Below are 17,694 nucleotides of genomic sequence, written 5' to 3'. Positions count from 1 at the left end.
CCTTGTGGGAATGACTATCTAAAATCACCAAAGCCTCCTAAATGAGAAATCCAAAGGCTCTACTTTAGTTCATATGTTACTGGCCTTCTCTGCTTGGGCAGAGTTGATAATCAATCCCTTTCTTCCCAAGGCTGTGTTCTCTCCTCACTTCCATGTGCCACACATTCCTGGCGCTCCTCACACCATTCTGCCTGACAGGTTTGTGTGTGTGTGATTCTCTGTCTCTCTCAACTCTTCCATGCTGATATTTTCCACTTAAACTCCATCTTCTCTTCTTACTCAGAAATCTTTCTCCACATTCCAGCTTTTACCACCGCATACAGGCTGAGGATTCTTCAATTATTGTCTCCAGTGCAGACTCATTCTCTGTGGACCACTGTGCTGGGCATATCCCACTGGGGTGTTCAGTATGCACCTCAATTTCGATAACTCCAAAGCCAAACTTAGCATATGCCTATCTAAAATTTGTTTTTTTCTTCTATTCTCAAACTCAACTCTTGATACTACCATCCACCCAGGCATCCAACTTATCTCTCATATCCATTCCTAACCACTGAGATTTAAAAATTCTTTTTTTTAAATTGAAGTATAATTGACATATGTTATGTTAGTTTCAGGTTACAACATAGTGATTCGACATTTACATGCATTACGAAATGATCACCATGATAAGTCTAGTAACCATTCGTCACCATACAAAGTTATAAAATATTATTGACTACATCCTCTATGCTGTACATTAAATCCCTGTGATTTATTTATTTTATAACTGGAAGTTTGTACCTCTTAATCCCCTTCACCTATGTCGCCCAATGTCCCCCCAACCCCCTTTCTGGCAACCACCCGTTTGTTCTTTGAATCTATGAGTTTGTTTCTTTTTTGTTTTGTTCATTCATTTGTTTCGGTTTTTAGATTCCAAAATAAGTGAAATCATACAATATTTGTCTTTGTCTGACCTATTTCACTTAGCATAATGTCCTCAAGGTCCATCCATGTTGTTGCAAATGGCAACATTTCATTCTTTTTTATGGATGAGTAATATTTCTACATATGTGTGTGTATTTATATATATACACCACATCTTCTTTATTCATTCATCTATCAATGGATACTTAAGTTGCTTCCATGTCTTGGCTATTGTAAATAATGCTGCAATGAACATAGGGGTGCATGTATCTTTTCAAATTAGTGTTTTTGTTTTCTTTGGGTAAATACCCAGAAGTAGAATTGCTGGATTGTATAGGAGTTCTATTTTTAATTTTTCAAGGAACCTCCATACTGTCTTCCACAGTGGCTGCACCAATTTACATTCCCACCAACAGTGCACAAGAGTTCCCTTTTTCCCACATTCTCATCAACACTTATTACTTTCTAAATAATTCAAGACTCTGCCCTCTACCCTTAATACTGTCATCCTACCTTTCCTGGATCAAAGTTTCATTACCTTTCACGTGGACTATAGTAATAACCTCCTACCTGATTACTGTGCCTCCAGTATTGTCCTCTGAAGAACAACCTCCCATAGCTGCCATAGTGCTCTAAAAGAAAAATTAGACTCTTTCCTCCTCCACTTAAAATTCTTTAATGCTTCACCATGTTCTATAAGTCTACAGGACATAGCCCAAGCTTTTTAATATAGAAGACCACATATCATCTGGCCAACCTCTTCTCTTGGCATGTCCTCCTCTGAAATTTATGCTCCAACATCACTGAGCTGGTTACAGTAACAGAAGACTCTCCTGGGCTGTTCTTCCCTCCATGCCTTTCCTTATGCTGGCCACTCTGCTTCTAGCCACTTTGATATAGCTACCTCTCTTCCCTCTTTTACCATCAGCTCCATCACCATGTCCTCTAGCAAGACTTTCCTGACTCTCTCCTGCCCCCATATCAGCCTGTGAACTTCTCTGTCATTTTCCTTAACACATTAGATAGCAATGATATTTATTGTATTTGTATTCTGCAACAGATTTCTATACACCCTGAAGAAGGGCATGTCTAATTCAGGTTTTCTTCCTTGGAATACAGCTCATTATTACAGGTTATTACTTGGTACACCTCCGACTATTGGAGGAATGATAGAAAGATTTGGAAGAGCCATTGAGGGGAATGAGACAGTTGACAAAAAGTGAATCAAGGAGGGAATGGGATTTATTGAGGGCCCAATTTGGGTTATATAGAATAATGCTGTAGTAAAGCCCTTATGCTTGTTTTATGACTTTTACTAGAAGATTCTTCAGCCCAACATGGAAAAATAGATGGTGAATGTAACCTGGAGTCAGTGATTAGTTAAGGAGGGGGATGGATTCTAGGGTGACTAGGCCACCTAGAGAGACAACTAAAGCCACAAAGGGCAGAGGTTTATGCAGAAGAGGGTAGAGAAAAGGGAATGTCAAGGGCAAAGAGAAGGTTAGGTGGACCTGAGGGAGCTAAGATAGGACAAGAGGAGGACAGTGTGGTGGTGGTGGGGTGAGGGTAGTGTACAAACGGAGAGAAAGCACAGCTCAGAACCCAAAACATAGTGTTGTCAGTAAGTAGAAGTTCAAGCTGCTGGAAAAATCATGTGTGAATTCAGAATCTAGCAAAATAAAATAAAAATCATTCTGTTGTTTAATCAATATGTTACTGTGATTAAAAATCTGTTTGCCAGTTGGTGGAACCTTATGGCATTTTGCAACACATTCTATAGTCAGAGAATCATACAAACTGCAGAAATAACGACAAGATAGCTCTGGGATGTAATTCTTCTGCCTATTTATGGAACAGAGAATCTCAGTCCAATGCTCAGTTACATAATCTGAATTTTGTCCAGCTTTCATTTTGAAATAATTTTTCCCAAAGCATGACAAATAAAAATCATTCTAGCCCCTCCTTCATCCTGGGCAGTTTTTTCATCTATTATTTTAGTATCTTGGGAACACTTACCACAGATGAAGCAAGTTGTCTTTAGAATTTCTTCCTTTTTCTGTTTTTCACTTCTGAGATCAGCAAAAGTATCAATGATAACACCAAAGATCAAGTTAAGAACGATAATGATAACAATGAAATAAAAAAGAAGGTCATAGACCACTCGGGCAGCAAACAAGGGTTCCTGAAATGAAAATTAAAAATATACAATATATACCTGCACATGCAATTTCAAGCCATGTTGATTTAGCATATCATCGAGCACAGAAAAGATATTCAATAAATGTTTGCTGAATGAACATAAACAGTACGTGAAGTTGGAAAACTAAGATCCACTTTCTCTCTTTGTTTTCTTTAAGTGGGTGACTTATGCAACCCACCCCCCAAAATGGAGGGACTTACCTTTTATTAAAAACCACTTTACCATGTCATTCTGCTAAATGTATTTTGGTGCAGTGGGCCCTTATCCCAGAAGCTGCACAAAAGATAGACAAATACCAATTCTAAAGTCAGAGATTAGAGAGTTGAAGAGGACCTAATGATATGTCAATTTCTGGAGCAGGTTTTGTTCTTAGGCTCAGAGTCAAGTACACACAGTTAAAGCTATTTCTATTTGATGAACAGTGTTATAATACGCATTAGAGATCACGTAGTTTAGCTTTTTTATAGATGAGGAAATATTAGATGAACTGACGACATGATGGAGCTGGCCTGATGAAGAACCGAGATTTTTCAAGCTCCCAGCCTGGCACCTGAGATTTTGCAGCTAATGAGAATTTTTTTGGCCTTGCTATTTTAATATATGAAATCTTGTTAGAATATGTTCAAATTTTATATTCAAGGATAAATAACAAAGGCTATTCCTCTTCAGAGGCAAAGAGTAAACCTTCATGCCTGAGAAACCTGACAGACAAGAGGCAGCCTAGTTTCTGTCGTTGATATAACAGTCAATTCCTCTATGAAGTCTGTAGTCCTGATTTTGTTGCTATAATACAATACACAGTTCAAACTTAGGAAAATTTCATAACCCTACTAACATACATAGATTTTTAGCACATTAGCCATTTCTACGTACTCCTAGTGTACCATTAATTGGTTTTAACGGTCACTGTCATACTTTTAAAGCAAACAACACAATATAGTACCTGAAAACAAAAAACACATTGTAAATGCTGTTAAGAAACATTAAAAAATGATTATGTGCTTCTTTGAAAAAGTACTTTTTCTCCAGCTTACATCTTTCGATGGCCTTCTCAGCACGTCTCCCACACCACCGCCGTTCCTGAGGCCCTGATTCAGGACCGTGACAATGCACATAAGGAGAGTGTCACATGTCCTTTCAATTCCGTCTTCATACTCTTCATCAGCTATAAAAACACACAAATTAAACAGTGCAGCAAACGCATGTTTTTAAAATACACTCTTATCTACTTCCAAAGATCGATTTCTTCAGAACTGTGCCATGACAATTTTTTGAAGTCAAATAACATCTATTTTACATGTGGCAGCACATGACTGACACAGACTGATATAGCCACACATATAAGATCCTGCTATAACTTTTCCTTGCATTGGTGGAAATGACAGAGTGAAAAGGACAAAATATAAGAAAGCTAATATTCACTGTGTGCTGTTGTGGTGCAGGGAGATTGGGGTAAGACCTCCTGAAAACACAATCAACTCGCCCAGGAAGCAAACATGTTGCAGGGGGTAAAGCATCCACAAGGAAGCTAGCTGGGACCAGCTTCAAACTCTACTCTGTTGCAGTACTAGGATTTGGGCAAGTTACTTAACTACTGTGCCCTCATCTGTAAAATGGGGAGGTTTTTTTTAAGGATTAAACTCTTCAGAGGGTTATTTAAGGATTATATTTAAGGTATGTAAGACACTTTGCATAGAGATTGGCATACACAAAGTAGGTGCTTACAAATCAGGGCAGATATTATTTCATTATTTTGGTCAATGTCTAAGCGTGTGTGCTTTTCTTTTCTTTTCTTTTTTTTCTTTTCTTTTTGGTGAGGAAGATTGGCCCTGAGGTAACAACTGTTGTCAATCTTCTTCTTTTTGCTTGAGGAAGATTGCTGCTGAGCTAACATCTGTGCCAATCTTTCCTCCATTTTTTATGTGGGATGCCGCTACAGCATAGTTTGATGTGTGGTGTGTAGGTCTGCACCCAGGATCCGAACCCGTGAACCCTGGGCCACCAATGCAGAGTACGTGAAATTAACCACTACACTACCAGGCTGACCACCTGTCCAAGCTTTCTTAATGACCGGTATGGAACTACAGGTAAGAAACACAATGTATTTATGTGAACAATTTATTTTATCTGAACGTATTTATCTGAAAATATTTAGGGAGAAATTGGGAGAGAGAAAAAAAATCAAATGTGACAGAAATATTCCTAATGTTACTTTAAGTATAAAGTTACCAAATTTTGTAATAATTTCACAGTCAATTAAAATAATGAAAAGTTTATACTAAAATGGATATCAGAATCAGGATTTCCCAATACTGATAAGTGAGCAGAAAAGTATTTTTCTTGTTGTTACAAGGTTAAAGGATCATAGTGGCACTGAATTTTGGAATTGTGTAGCCTTACTCTGCATGTCAAGGCAGAAGTGTAAAAACCACCACCACCCAGGGAAAAAAAAGAATCAGTCTAATTTTGTCTACATGATCCATGACCAATGGCCTGTTTGGTATTTTGTTATGAAAAGGCTGATTTTCCTCTTGTGAGTTGACTTTATTTTAACATCACATGGATAAGGGAGCCTGATATTTTCACTTTATTCAGAGCAGTTTCTTTTAAAACATCACACTTCCGAGAGGAGGGCTGAAGTCAGAGATGTGCCAGCATCAAATGCAGCATCAAAGCTATCGGCAGTCTGTGCTGGGCCACTTACCTGAGGGGTGAGCCCCAGGCACATATGATTCAGAAAGCAGAAGAAATAAAACTGCTTTTGGAGGAAGGAGATATAAGGAAAAGACACAAGGCTTGTGGTGGCAGCAGTTAGAGCAGCAGAAGCGACAAGGTAGGCAGAGAAAGGATGGGAAAGACCAGTCTGTGACGTGCTAGTCAGGCCCCCAGCACCTGGTGGTGGGTTCTAATGTGACGGCCGGGAGGAAAATGAAGAAAAATAGTTAGAAATGCGTAAGAGAGTTAAAGGAATATTTAAAGAGAAATATGGCTTTCCAGTAATGAGGTCATGTACACTATGTCTATATGCTACTTTGCCACGGTTAGACTTTCAATCAAAGCAATCTTACATCTAGTGGCAGGATCTGCATTTATTTATTCAATCAGCAACCACCTGGTCATGTCACACAAATGTTTACTAAAAACTTATTAAGTGCTAGATTCATCTGTACATAGAAGCTATAGGAAAGTGCTCCTGTGCGTCTCCAAGAATCTAGAAATGAGGTTGTTTGTTCTTTAACAGGTGAGCTAGTAAAAGCCACATACAATTCACGTGATTAGCCATTGTGAAATAAAATAGATTGGCTGCAAATATATAGCGAGAGAAGTGGCTTTCTGCATGACAGTAAAACGGGGAGAACACCCAAGTCAGGTCAAGCCCAGCAAGAGTCCAGTCAAGCCAGCCCATACTAGTGCATGGGCATGCTGGTTTTATAGAGTAGCCTCTATGAGCTCAGTCAATAAGGGTCTACCTCTGTGAGATGCTTGCAATATGTTAAGCCAAGTTCTCGGCCCTTCAGGCTGAAAGCCAGGCCCTGATCATGATAAATTCACCTAAGTAAATGACACCTTGTGGAGACCTACCTGCATAACCAGCTGGCCTTCCTCATGCCAAATCTGCCTGGTTTCACTACCTCAACAGCTCTTGGGCTAGGCGCGAGGAATACAGATGGAAAGATGAAAGTATCACAGCACCTAGGAAACTTAGAGTGCCCTAGGAAATGAACAACAGATGAACAACGGCAGATGAACAAAGGCGGTGCAGTCTCACAGAGTACCACGGAGGCAGGATGGATGTGCATTTCATGAGCTGAAGCATCAGGGATAGCATCCTGAAGGAGGGGGCATCTGAGTTGAATCTTGAAAGGGGGGCATGCTTGGCTGGTAAAATCAGTGAAGTAAGACATTTCAGGCAGATAAAATGGGATGAGCAAAGGAAAACAGGCATGAAAGCATACGGATGTTTGGGGGAACTGCAGGTGGATTGGAATGACCGGGCCTTTGGTGTATGCACACAACTGTGGGAGCTGTGAGAAGTGAAGCAGGCAGGGACCAGATTATGGAGCAACTCATACACCAAGATGAAGAGTTTAAACTTTATCCTGAAAGCTATGGAGAGCCACTGCAGAACTTTAAACAGCGGCAAGGTGGTTTACCACCTAGCTGGTGAAATCATATGACATAAAACATGGACTTAAATAACAAGACAAATTAACATGTGACAAAAGCCACAGAAGTAGAGCAAAGAGATTAGAATGGGGAGAGAATCCTTAATACTATGGACAATTAGAGGGGGGTCCTTCTAATTAATGCACACTCCAGGTTTGCCTTGAATATTCAATGGACTAAGAGGAGTAGAGAGGCATTTTACATCGCATGAGCAGAGAGCCTCAGAGGTAGAAAAAAGATTCACTTTTATATTGCACAGCAAATAAACCAGTATGTATAGGAATGAGAGAGAAAGCTGGGAACTCTCTGTGAAGCTCTGGGGAGTTTGGATTTTACCTGGAAGGCAATGGAGGACCGTGGAAATCTTGAGTTGGGGGTAGGGGAAGAAATATTCAATGCAGTGATTTCTGACAAGTAGTCTGGCAGTGATATAGTGGGGGAATTGAAGAGGAGACAACGGAGGTAGAAAGACCACTTAGGAGGCAGCTGCAATAATTCAGGCATGATGTGCTACGAGACTCAACAGGGCAACGCCAGTGGGAATGGGAAGGATGAATGAATGGGAGCTCACGGGACTCTAGGCAAGAGGGGGAAGGCAGTGTTAAATATCACACCGAAGCTTCCAGGCAGAGGTCACTTGGGAAAAGATAGTCCCATTAGACCACAGAAATAGACGATTCAGAAGGAGGAACTGGATGTAAGGTATTTTGATGAAGACAAAGAAAGAATCTCAGATGATTTTTATGTTTGTAGGATAAGAAGATGTGAAAACATTTTTAAAAGCTAGAGAGGACAAGAGAGCTGGGAGAGTTCTGTGATCCAAAATTAAGGAAGAAAATAATTTAAGATGAAGAAGGTGTAAAAAACGTCAAATTTACAGAAGGGTCAAAGGCGATGAGAAACAAGAAAAGGTCACTGGATTTAACAATTATGTCATCAGGAAACAACAGGAAGATGGCAAATAGTAAAAGAGAAGATAGTTGATGCAGAAGCTGAAGGAGGGAGTGTAGGCGAATTGTTTTCTAGAAAAAATTGGTGCTGCAAGGAAGGAAATTGATAGGATATTAGTTTGGAGGGGATAACAGAATGCAGAGGAAGGTTTAATTAGGACCTAAGAGTGTTTGTAGGAATAGATGAGAGTAAGGAAAAGATTTCAGATGTAAGAACAATGGTCTAGCTAATGGTGGCAAGAAGGTAATGATGAAAATGGAGATAGTTATTAAAAAAGTGAGAGAGCATGACTGTTTACATGCAAAAGGAAAGAATTAGTGGAAACAGACTTTTAACGTGGAGACAGTTAAAAAAACTAGATATATACATGTAAGGAGCTTAGAACACTGCTTAGCACAGAGGGCAAAATAAATTCTAGGTCTCATAATTGCCATACTGATAGGTGGCTGTTAAATGTTACGTAAAGTTACAGTTTTAACATAATCAACAAATTCTATACTTTAAAACATAAGGTTAAAATATCCTCATTTTCACTTGAATACTGGTAAAAAAGTATTTTTTTTTCTTAATTCATAATAGAAATAAAATGTTTCATATGAGGAAAGGAATAAAAATAGATCCTGTTGGCTCTGAAATATTTCCCCCGATCTGAGGTTTTAGTCTATGTTTTGTTTTTAATACAGGACCTGCTTGAATAAGAGTATTTAATAATGCTTTTTTTTTCTGCTTTAATAATTAAATTACTCATTTTTAATGGTTTCTTAGAAAGCAATAGATTGTCATTGAGATACATTTGAAATTCTGAGTGCAGTTGAAAACCTCTCGTTTGTTAGTCTTAAACTTTAACTTAATCAATTCATTATGGAAATGCTAATTAAAAAAATTTTAACTAGGGAAAAAATTTAAAACCCTGGGCACTCAGTAGGAAGCCAAAATGTAGAGTGCCATTAGGGCTGATCTGTTTTGGGTATTCATCAATCTTTTTTGTTAAAGCAAAATACCAAAACATATTAAACTCGAATTACTCATAAATGTTAGACATCTGTGAACTTCCTCCTTTTTCTAGACATTCAAATGATTTTTACTTAGAAAATAACCACGCTATATTTTGTAAATTGCCTCAAAAAGGCCTTATCTTTCTAGAAAATCCACTTTGGAGTTTTTGGGTTTTTTTTAAGTGAATATTTTTGTCTAGGAAGTCAGGGAGGTCTGCAGCAAATGAAATAATAGTGCCTTTTTTTGTTTTCAACCACAGTTGGCTGCCAGTTACTGAGCAAATGTGCTGTGGCTGGGACAATGACCCTACCCGCATCCACTGGAGCGTCCTTGGGAACAGGCCGCTCCCAACCACCACGAGGCTTGTTATTATGCTACTGTGTATGTCTGGGTCTTTTGTATTGTGGACCTGCTGTCCACAAGGTAACAAACCAAGCCCATCACAAATGCACACTAGGGTTTGCAAATTAAAATTTAATCCCGGTCTTAGAAATAGAAAAGTTATTTTTAAATCTAAGTGACACAGCAGCAGCAGTACAATAAACGCCAGGTCCTAGCTTTCACTCTGCTTTTGCAGTTAAATACATGTGGTCAAAATTTAAAGGTGGCCAAGGCTAGAAGATCAAATCCACAGAATTTTCAATCAGATGAATTTTATCCCTCACCATGTCAAATGTAAAAAGGGCAGAGAAGAAAGAGTAGATTAACATAAGCATGCTGTAGTTTTTAATATTGATTTAGGAATGATCCCTGATTGTGAAAAGCTATTGACAGCACTTCTGGCTCCCAATGGTGTCTCTGTCACAACTCCAGTGCTGAAATTCCTACACTATCCTTTTCTCCCTACTCTGGGAGCTTTCTCTGCAAAATCATACCTGCCTCTCCACAACTCCCAGCTCAAATGGAGCCTAAAAATGGAGAGTTTGCCCTTGGGCTAATACACTTGGAACAACTGTCCCTATTTGTCCATAGAGAAAAGGGAAATTATGTCCTTTGTGTAAAATGTTAGGTGAGTAACAGGTTGTAGGGGCTTTTATGGGAAGTCTTTCATGAGTTTGTACAGTAGTTCCCCCTTAGCCATGGGAGATACATACATTCTAAGACCCCCAGTGGATGCCTGGAACTGCAGATAGTACTGAACACTATACTACATACTATGTTTTTTCCTGGCTAACAGGCTAATGGTGGCATATACAGCGTGGATACGCAGGCAAAGGGATGATTCACATCCCAGGAGGGATGGACCAGGATGGCACGAGATGTCATCACGCTACTCAGAATGATGGCAATTTAAGACTTATGAGTTGTTTATTTCTGGAATTTTCCATTTAATATTTTCAGACCACAGTTGAGCGTAGGTATCTGAAACTGTGGAAAGCAAAATCGCAGATGAGGGCGGTTTGCTATATTCAGAGTTATAAACCACTATCCAAACAGACTTCAGAATATAACAGGGTTTCTCAACCTCAACACTATTGACATTTTAGCCTAGATAATTCTGTGTTTGGAGGGCTGTCCTGTGCACTGTAGGATGTTTAGAGGCATTCCTGGACTCTACTCACTAGATGCCAGTAGCACTTCTCCCAGAGTTGTGACAACCAAAAATGCCTCCAGGCATTGCCAGATGTCCCTGGGGATGAGAGTAGCAAGGAGGGAGTCAACTCCAGTTGATAAATATGTAACAGAAAATATTTATATTTAAGCAATTGCCTTTAGAAGACAACATGCATAAAGAAAATCTATCCAAGCATTCTTGGGGAAAGGCAATATGATAGGCAGGATTTTAACAATCTCTTCATTTTGGTTAAGGAAGAAAGAATTTATAGAGATTAATCCTTTAATTAGGAGGTAATACTACTTAGAAGGTTAAAGCACAGGCCTTGGAATCAGAGATCGAGATTGGTGTGATCTTACTTAAAGTCGTTGTCCTTCAGTATTTTTACCTATATTATGAGGATAATCAGCAGCATCTATCTATCCTGGAACATGCCTCAGGGCCATCACTCATGCTGGTCCCTGTACCCAGAATGCATTTCTCCTTCCTCTTGGTCTGCCTGGCTCCTTCTCATCCTCCAAGCCTCAATTTAAATAACCCCTCCTCAGAAAGGCCTCTCTGTTGAATCTCTCCACAGCCAGGCTCTCTTGTGATTACCCATCATAGCACTATTTGTAGTACTCGCCATATTTTCTTACTTTTTATGCTTCCTTCACTGTTTTGTAAGTTCCATAAGGACCAGGATCATGTTTCTACATTCAAACAAACCTGAACACCTATCATGGTGGCTGGTCCATAGCAGAAGCTCAATAGGTATTGCTGTACGAATGAATAAGTGAATACACAAGATTTTTATAATTATTAATATCATCATCAGGCAATTATACTGAGTTGACTTAACTAATTTCCTGTCTTACAAAAATATTCATTTTATTTTTTTCAATGTTAAGATCAAAACGTCACAATTAGTAATACCATATCAAACAATTACAGTAGAATACTTGGCTGAGCATCAACAGCAATGCCTGGGGAATGGTAGACAGCCCAAAACTTACAGAACTGCACAGAGCTGGGCAGCCAACAGCTCACACTATGTATAAACCTGGAAGATCTCCCTCTAGGAGAGTGGGCTCTGGCAGTTATCGCCCTGTGCCTTAGGAGCTTCTGGATACCATGCTGTGGATGAGCACCACTATTTTAGCTGCTGGGCTGGACCTCTTGGGTCAGCCATCCTTGTGGACTCTGGCAGGAGGAACACTAGCCTTGTTGTTGGCTCACTGGCAAAGCAATATTTTGTTCATAAAATCAGACTACGCTTAAAATATATCTGCTTTAAAATAAAGGAAATAATTGTCAAGTAATATTCACAGATAGAAGAGCAAGCCACAAATAGGGTTACTATACTTGTGCATGTTGTTAAAATATTTGTGCTAACAAGAATGTAAATTTTTAATATATTATTTTTCATACTTTGTTAAGGAGATAGCATGTTGAATTGAAAAGGAGATAACAGGTGCTGGTGACAGTAAACTGAAGTTCAAGGCGGCCAAAAGATCCTAAGAACGATTGAATTTTACCCAGCTACCTAAACTATATCCAAGTTTTCAAAATAGCTTTCTGCGCTTTTAAAAAATCATGCATAATGATAAAGGAGAGGAGCATCTGTAGACTTGAATTTGAGATTGTGCCGGGCTGCGAGCTGCTGACAAATGAGATTGATGCAGATCCCCAAGACAAAATAAAGTGGATCATTAAAGGGACAGTGTGGGAAGGAGTCAGGATCAAGAGAAGCCAGTAGGGGTCCAGATTCGCCTCAGATGGGGGATGTGGCAGACATTATGTGTCTGGGCTTTGGTAGGGAGGCTTTGAGGTGTCTTATGATATTTTTTTGAAAAAAGATGGAGAAACACGGTCTGGATGATAGTTTATTTAAGACACAGTTCTATATGGCTGAAGAGTTGCACAAACATGACCACATCCCTATGAAAGTATGTTTCCAGTAGCGTGCCAAAGGACTCTGTCCTTAGCAGTGTCCTCTGCAACATTTCTGGCACCTGTAATGAAAATCTTCTAGAGCAGAGGTTGGGAAATTGTTTTCTGTAAACAGCCAGATGGCAAATATTTTAGGCTTTGTGGATCACATACAGTTTCCATTGCATCTTTTTCTTTAAAGGAAAAAAAAACAAAAAAAGTTACAACCATTGTTAGACTGAGGGCTGGACAAAAACAGGCAGCAATTCAGGTTTCCCAATGGGTCAAAGTTTGCCAATCCCTGTCCCAGAGCTTATCAAACTTGAGGATGACATGAGAGAGAATAAATATATTGCTTAACAGCATCGGGATCCATAAGGAGAGCATGAGCCTCATGGCACATGAGAACTGGAAGGGATCTGACACCTAGAGATTATCTGGTCAAAAAACTCCTAACTATTCACAGGACAAACTGGGATGGCCTTGGTTTGTGGCTTGGCAGAAATATATAGCCATAAATGCATCGTTTTTATACTTGAAGTTCCAAACTCTCAGTTACATGAGTACGGGATAGGCATTTATGGCTTGACAGCTGAACCAGAGAAGAACGGCATTTCAGCCGAGTCAGCCAAATATGGGTCAAGAGTGTGGTGTGATTCCAAATTCCACCATCCAGAATAAGATAGCACCACTCAGCTTCTTGCCCTAGAGAGTTACATCAAGGAATCACTGCTATAATGTGTGAAGGGGCCTGAATAAAGTGAAGGTGTTTAAACTGGAGGATGCACGTAACAGGATTTTAGAAACTATAGAGCACGGCAAAGCTAAACAAGTGAAGAGTGAGCTGCTTCATTGTGAGCCTTGACTGAGTACCCAGGAGGTAGGTGAGAAAAGCAGTCCTGATGGCAACTGCTCACAGTGCCTATAGCTGCTGTGACATTGGGATGGAATGTATTCATGTGTTTAATTCTCCCTTTAGGTCATAAAGCATGAAACACTTAGTTAGTAGAAGGGACAATCCATTTTCCCCCAAGCAACAGTCCAACATCTCAAGGAAAAAAGGCAACTTAGGAAAGAAAGCCCTATCATTATGACCAAACAATGTCCCCCCAGATGGAAGTGGGGAAGTTCATCCTTACATTTAAGCGTAAGGTGCTTAACCATTTCTTCCCTGAGTCCAGTTTTTCCCTTTGTAGACATAACACAGACTAAATCCACTCCTTTTTTATATATAAAACTCTTGATATATTTAAAGACACATACTCTCTAAATCTTTGCTGCTTCTGGAAACAGATCACTAATTCCTTATACAGTTCATTAAATTTCACACATGCCATAGTTTCCAAACTACTGCCACATCCTAAGAGAACAATTCAGAGTTTAAAAAATTATTTTTATATGCATGGTTCCATTTGCTCCTTTGGAGGCAGGGAAAGTATCATATTCTATTTCTCTCTCTCTCATTTTCTCTCCCTCCTTCCCTCCCTCCCTCCCTCCCTCTTTTCCTCCCTCTCTGGGCAAGCCATCTGAACCAAGTCCAGGAAATTTGCCTAATATATCCAAGACACAGAGCTAGAAAGTGGCAAGTCCAGGATTATAACCAAGCCTCTTGAGTTCTCAGCCCATGCATTTCCAGATACTTTGTTAAAGGCTAATCATTTAATGAGGGGCTCGCTTAGTGTGGTATGGGTTTGCAATATGGTAACAATTTTTAGCAGCACAGTCTACAGGATAAATCTGACAAATTCTCACAAGTCGAAATGATATAAGGAACAAGGTGGGGATATAAAATGGCAGATATGGGAATCTTTTCTCTACTTTGAAACTTTTTGGTTCTTTTACCCTCCATTCATCTATTACAACCCACCATGAAATTCCCTGAGCAACTCTTTAAGTGGTGGTAACATTTACCAAATAAACATAACTTCCAAAGTATCGAGTTCATGCTGCTCTGGAGCCCTTTTTACAGACCTGTATTTGGAGCCGGTATTGTGGGTGAGCAGTTGTCCTTTACACACGTTCCCATCATTGAAGGCAGTGTCATAGTAGGAACTCCATGACTACCTGAGAGCACACGAAACAGAACACGGTATAGAGACAAATATGCAAACGACAAGAAGTGAGCAGACAGTTACAAAGGCCCATAAGCAGAAGGCACCACTCCAACTTAGCTGTGCTCCTAAAGTCTTTCAGTAACTTCGTTTGGAACTCTGAACACAGTTTTGCCTACTGAAGCAATTTTATAAATAAAGAATACGTTCATGGGCCAACCCACTAAAAAGCCTTTTCTATCTTTTTAAAGTGGCTGAGATAAAGTATTAATAATCCCATAGACCTTAACCACCATGTGTAAGAACGTTTCCATGGCCAAATGCATTCAGGGTTCTGACTTGGAACGCCAGGAACACATTTTCCTCAACCCAGCTGGCTCTCCCTAAGCTCTAGGCCACTCGTCTCTAGGGCTGAGGGAGAGACTGCAGGTGGTGGCAGTGCTAACAGCAAAGCATGTAGCTCCAGGGAACAGGGCATCAAACGCCTCAGGGAAGTGAGAATCTTCTGCCAGATCCCTGTTCAGGGTCTTTCTTTTCTTTTCTAGTTCCAAAGGATCCATCTGCTTGCTGGCTTACCATCTATTTCCCAGGCCCAGAATGGGATAGAAAATAGCAACCTTCCTGTCTGTGTGAAACAAAGTTTTATTTTTAAAAATATTGTTAATAATACAAAAAGAAGGGGCCAGGCCCGTGGCGGAGTGGTTAAGTTCACATCCTCCGCTTCGGCGGCCCAGGGTTTCCCTGGTTTGGATCCTGGGCGTGGACATGGCATCACTCATCAGGCCATGCTGAAGCAGCATCCCACATAGCACAACCAGAGGCACTCACAGCTAGAATATACAACTATGTACTGGGTGGCTTTGGGGAGAAGAAGAAGAAAAAAGACTGGCAACAGTTGTTAGCTCAGGTGCCAATCTTAAGAATAATACAAAGTGAAGAGGTTCATTCCTCTCAAATCTATTTTTCACACAAAGCCATCAAGGAAAGTCCATAAGATGGAGGGTTGGGAGTAAATTCGTTTTTATATACAAAGGGTTGAAGAAATATTCAAGTGCATTTCAGAGCAACACCACACCAAAGTTACCCTGATTCTTTGATGAGATGAGAGTAGAAGTGGCAAATGAGAGCTGGAGTTAAGTTAGGAAGACACACAATGAGGAGATGGACCAAGCCTGGGCTCGCTGCCAACACAAGCCCCGGAGCTGAGAGAGCTGGAGTCCACCAGGAAGGGAGGCCACACATTTTACCACATTTATCTCTGACTGGGGCAAGCATGGGGGAAAAAGTGGGTACCTCACTGGGGCGTGGAGTGGGTGTCAGGTGGTCAGAGAGGTGGGGTTTCCCAGTGTGCTCTGGTGGCCCTTCCCTTACTTAATAAATGCTTACTGACTGTGCTAGGCTCTGAGGACCTGGAGTAGGGGCCTTGGAGAACCAGCAATCAAGCAGGGAACACAGAGATGTATAGACATAATTGAATGAAAGAAGTGGAGTACGGATAAAGTGATGGAGTGCATCAGGAGAGGGAGAGATGAATTCCAGAAAAAAACCTAGAAATCTTTTCAAAGAAGGATCCATCTAAAGGAGACACAGGATTTACACATAGAAAGATGAGGTAGGGAGAAAAGGTGGCAATTCCAGGTGCAATTTGTATGACAAAGGGCACAGAGGCCAGCAAAGGCACAGACAAGGCAGAGAGACCTGAGTTTCCAGGCTAATGATTCTGAACCAAGTATCCCACAGCCAGTGCAGACCCCAACAAAGTTTTTAAACCAATGAGAGACAGAATCAGAGCTGTGGTTGGAACGAATGACTTGGGAAGGCAGAGGAGAGGCTGATGGTGGGGAAGCCACATAGGAGCTTCCTGCAGTATTCTGGGTGAGAGGAAATAAACAAGAAAGCAGCAATGAGAATGGGGAAGAAGGGACAGTGTGAGAGATACTGTAACCTCCACTCCTCAAACACAACCTTCCCTCCAACTCCCTGGGCTTTGCTACAACAGCCACTCCTCTGAACCCTGCTCTAGTGGACGCTCCTTCATCTACCATGTTGCAGACTGCACTGGTGCCAGAGGTAGGATCCGCATTCTCCTAAATTCCCAGTCCCTTGGCAAATTGTCCGTCCTCACTCTCATATGTGCCTGTTATGCTCTTGCTATTCATCTCTAGAACTCTCAACCTCCCCTCTTTGCTCCCACCTCCTGGTTTTCTGATTGTTTCACATTCTCTGAAGAATTGCACACTCCTGTACTCCAAAGTTTGCGGGCTACCTAGGTGTGCCATCCCCCACAATCTCACTCAACTTTGGGAGAAAATAGCTTTCGATCTTTGAAAGAATCAACTTTCTGCTATGTATCAATAGACATAATATATGGTATTAGAAATTAAATTAAAAATATTATGAAAATATCGGTGGTTTCTCCAGGGCATGCTATCACATACATTCTCAGGCTACGAAACAAAAACGGTGTCAATCTATGAAGAATCAAAGGTTTAACTTTGTTAGCTGCTCTCATGTTAGATTTTCACAGTATTTACAAATGCTTTCTCTTAACAGCTTTCTATAGAAATATACATAAATATTTTTAGTGCAGATCTTGACATTTTAGTTCTAGTGCTACCTATTTTGTAAAACAAAAAGAAAAAAGGTATTTTTTATATTTTTAAGGAAAATATATTCATAATATAATGATATGAGCTTTCTTTTTAAATAACACAATTGAAATATTTACTACTTGATTCATGAAACAGTAACTATTGTGCACATTTGAATTCAGAAATTAAGATGCTTCAGCTTCAGACTCACTCTGTACTGAATAACTCAATGTGATCATGCCTAGTAAATAACAAAAACTTGAAGATTTTTGAGAACACATAGTTTATGATTCACAGAAAGTTTAGTAAAAGTGCGGTTTTGGAGATATTTATATATATGAGCTTTTCTTCCAAATATTTATACCT

At 40.0% G+C, this 17,694-nt stretch overlaps 1 protein-coding gene across 2 annotated transcripts in view; it reads right to left on the bottom strand.

Annotated features, from left to right (window-relative positions):
• ITPR2 (inositol 1,4,5-trisphosphate receptor type 2) overlaps nt 1-17,694 on the bottom strand; it is a 467,499-nt gene that overhangs the window by 58,134 nt on the left and 391,671 nt on the right. The window contains exons 52-54 of one of the 2 annotated variants that reach the window (XM_046685537.1): nt 14,658-14,750; nt 4,141-4,271; nt 2,923-3,088 (exon numbers count right to left, since the gene is read on the bottom strand). In XM_046685537.1, coding sequence (XP_046541493.1) covers nt 2,923-3,088; nt 4,141-4,271; nt 14,658-14,750 — 390 coding nt within the window. The remainder of the gene's footprint in view (nt 1-2,922; nt 3,089-4,140; nt 4,272-14,657; nt 14,751-17,694) is intronic. The other variant, XM_046685544.1, reaches the window with a different exon arrangement.

Source organism: Equus quagga, chromosome 1 (assembly GCF_021613505.1).
Source record: "Equus quagga isolate Etosha38 chromosome 1, UCLA_HA_Equagga_1.0, whole genome shotgun sequence".
Lineage (NCBI taxonomy): Eukaryota > Metazoa > Chordata > Mammalia > Perissodactyla > Equidae > Equus > Equus quagga.
The sequence above is the reverse complement of the archived record's forward strand: the minus strand, read 5'-3'. Positions and strand labels throughout refer to the sequence as shown.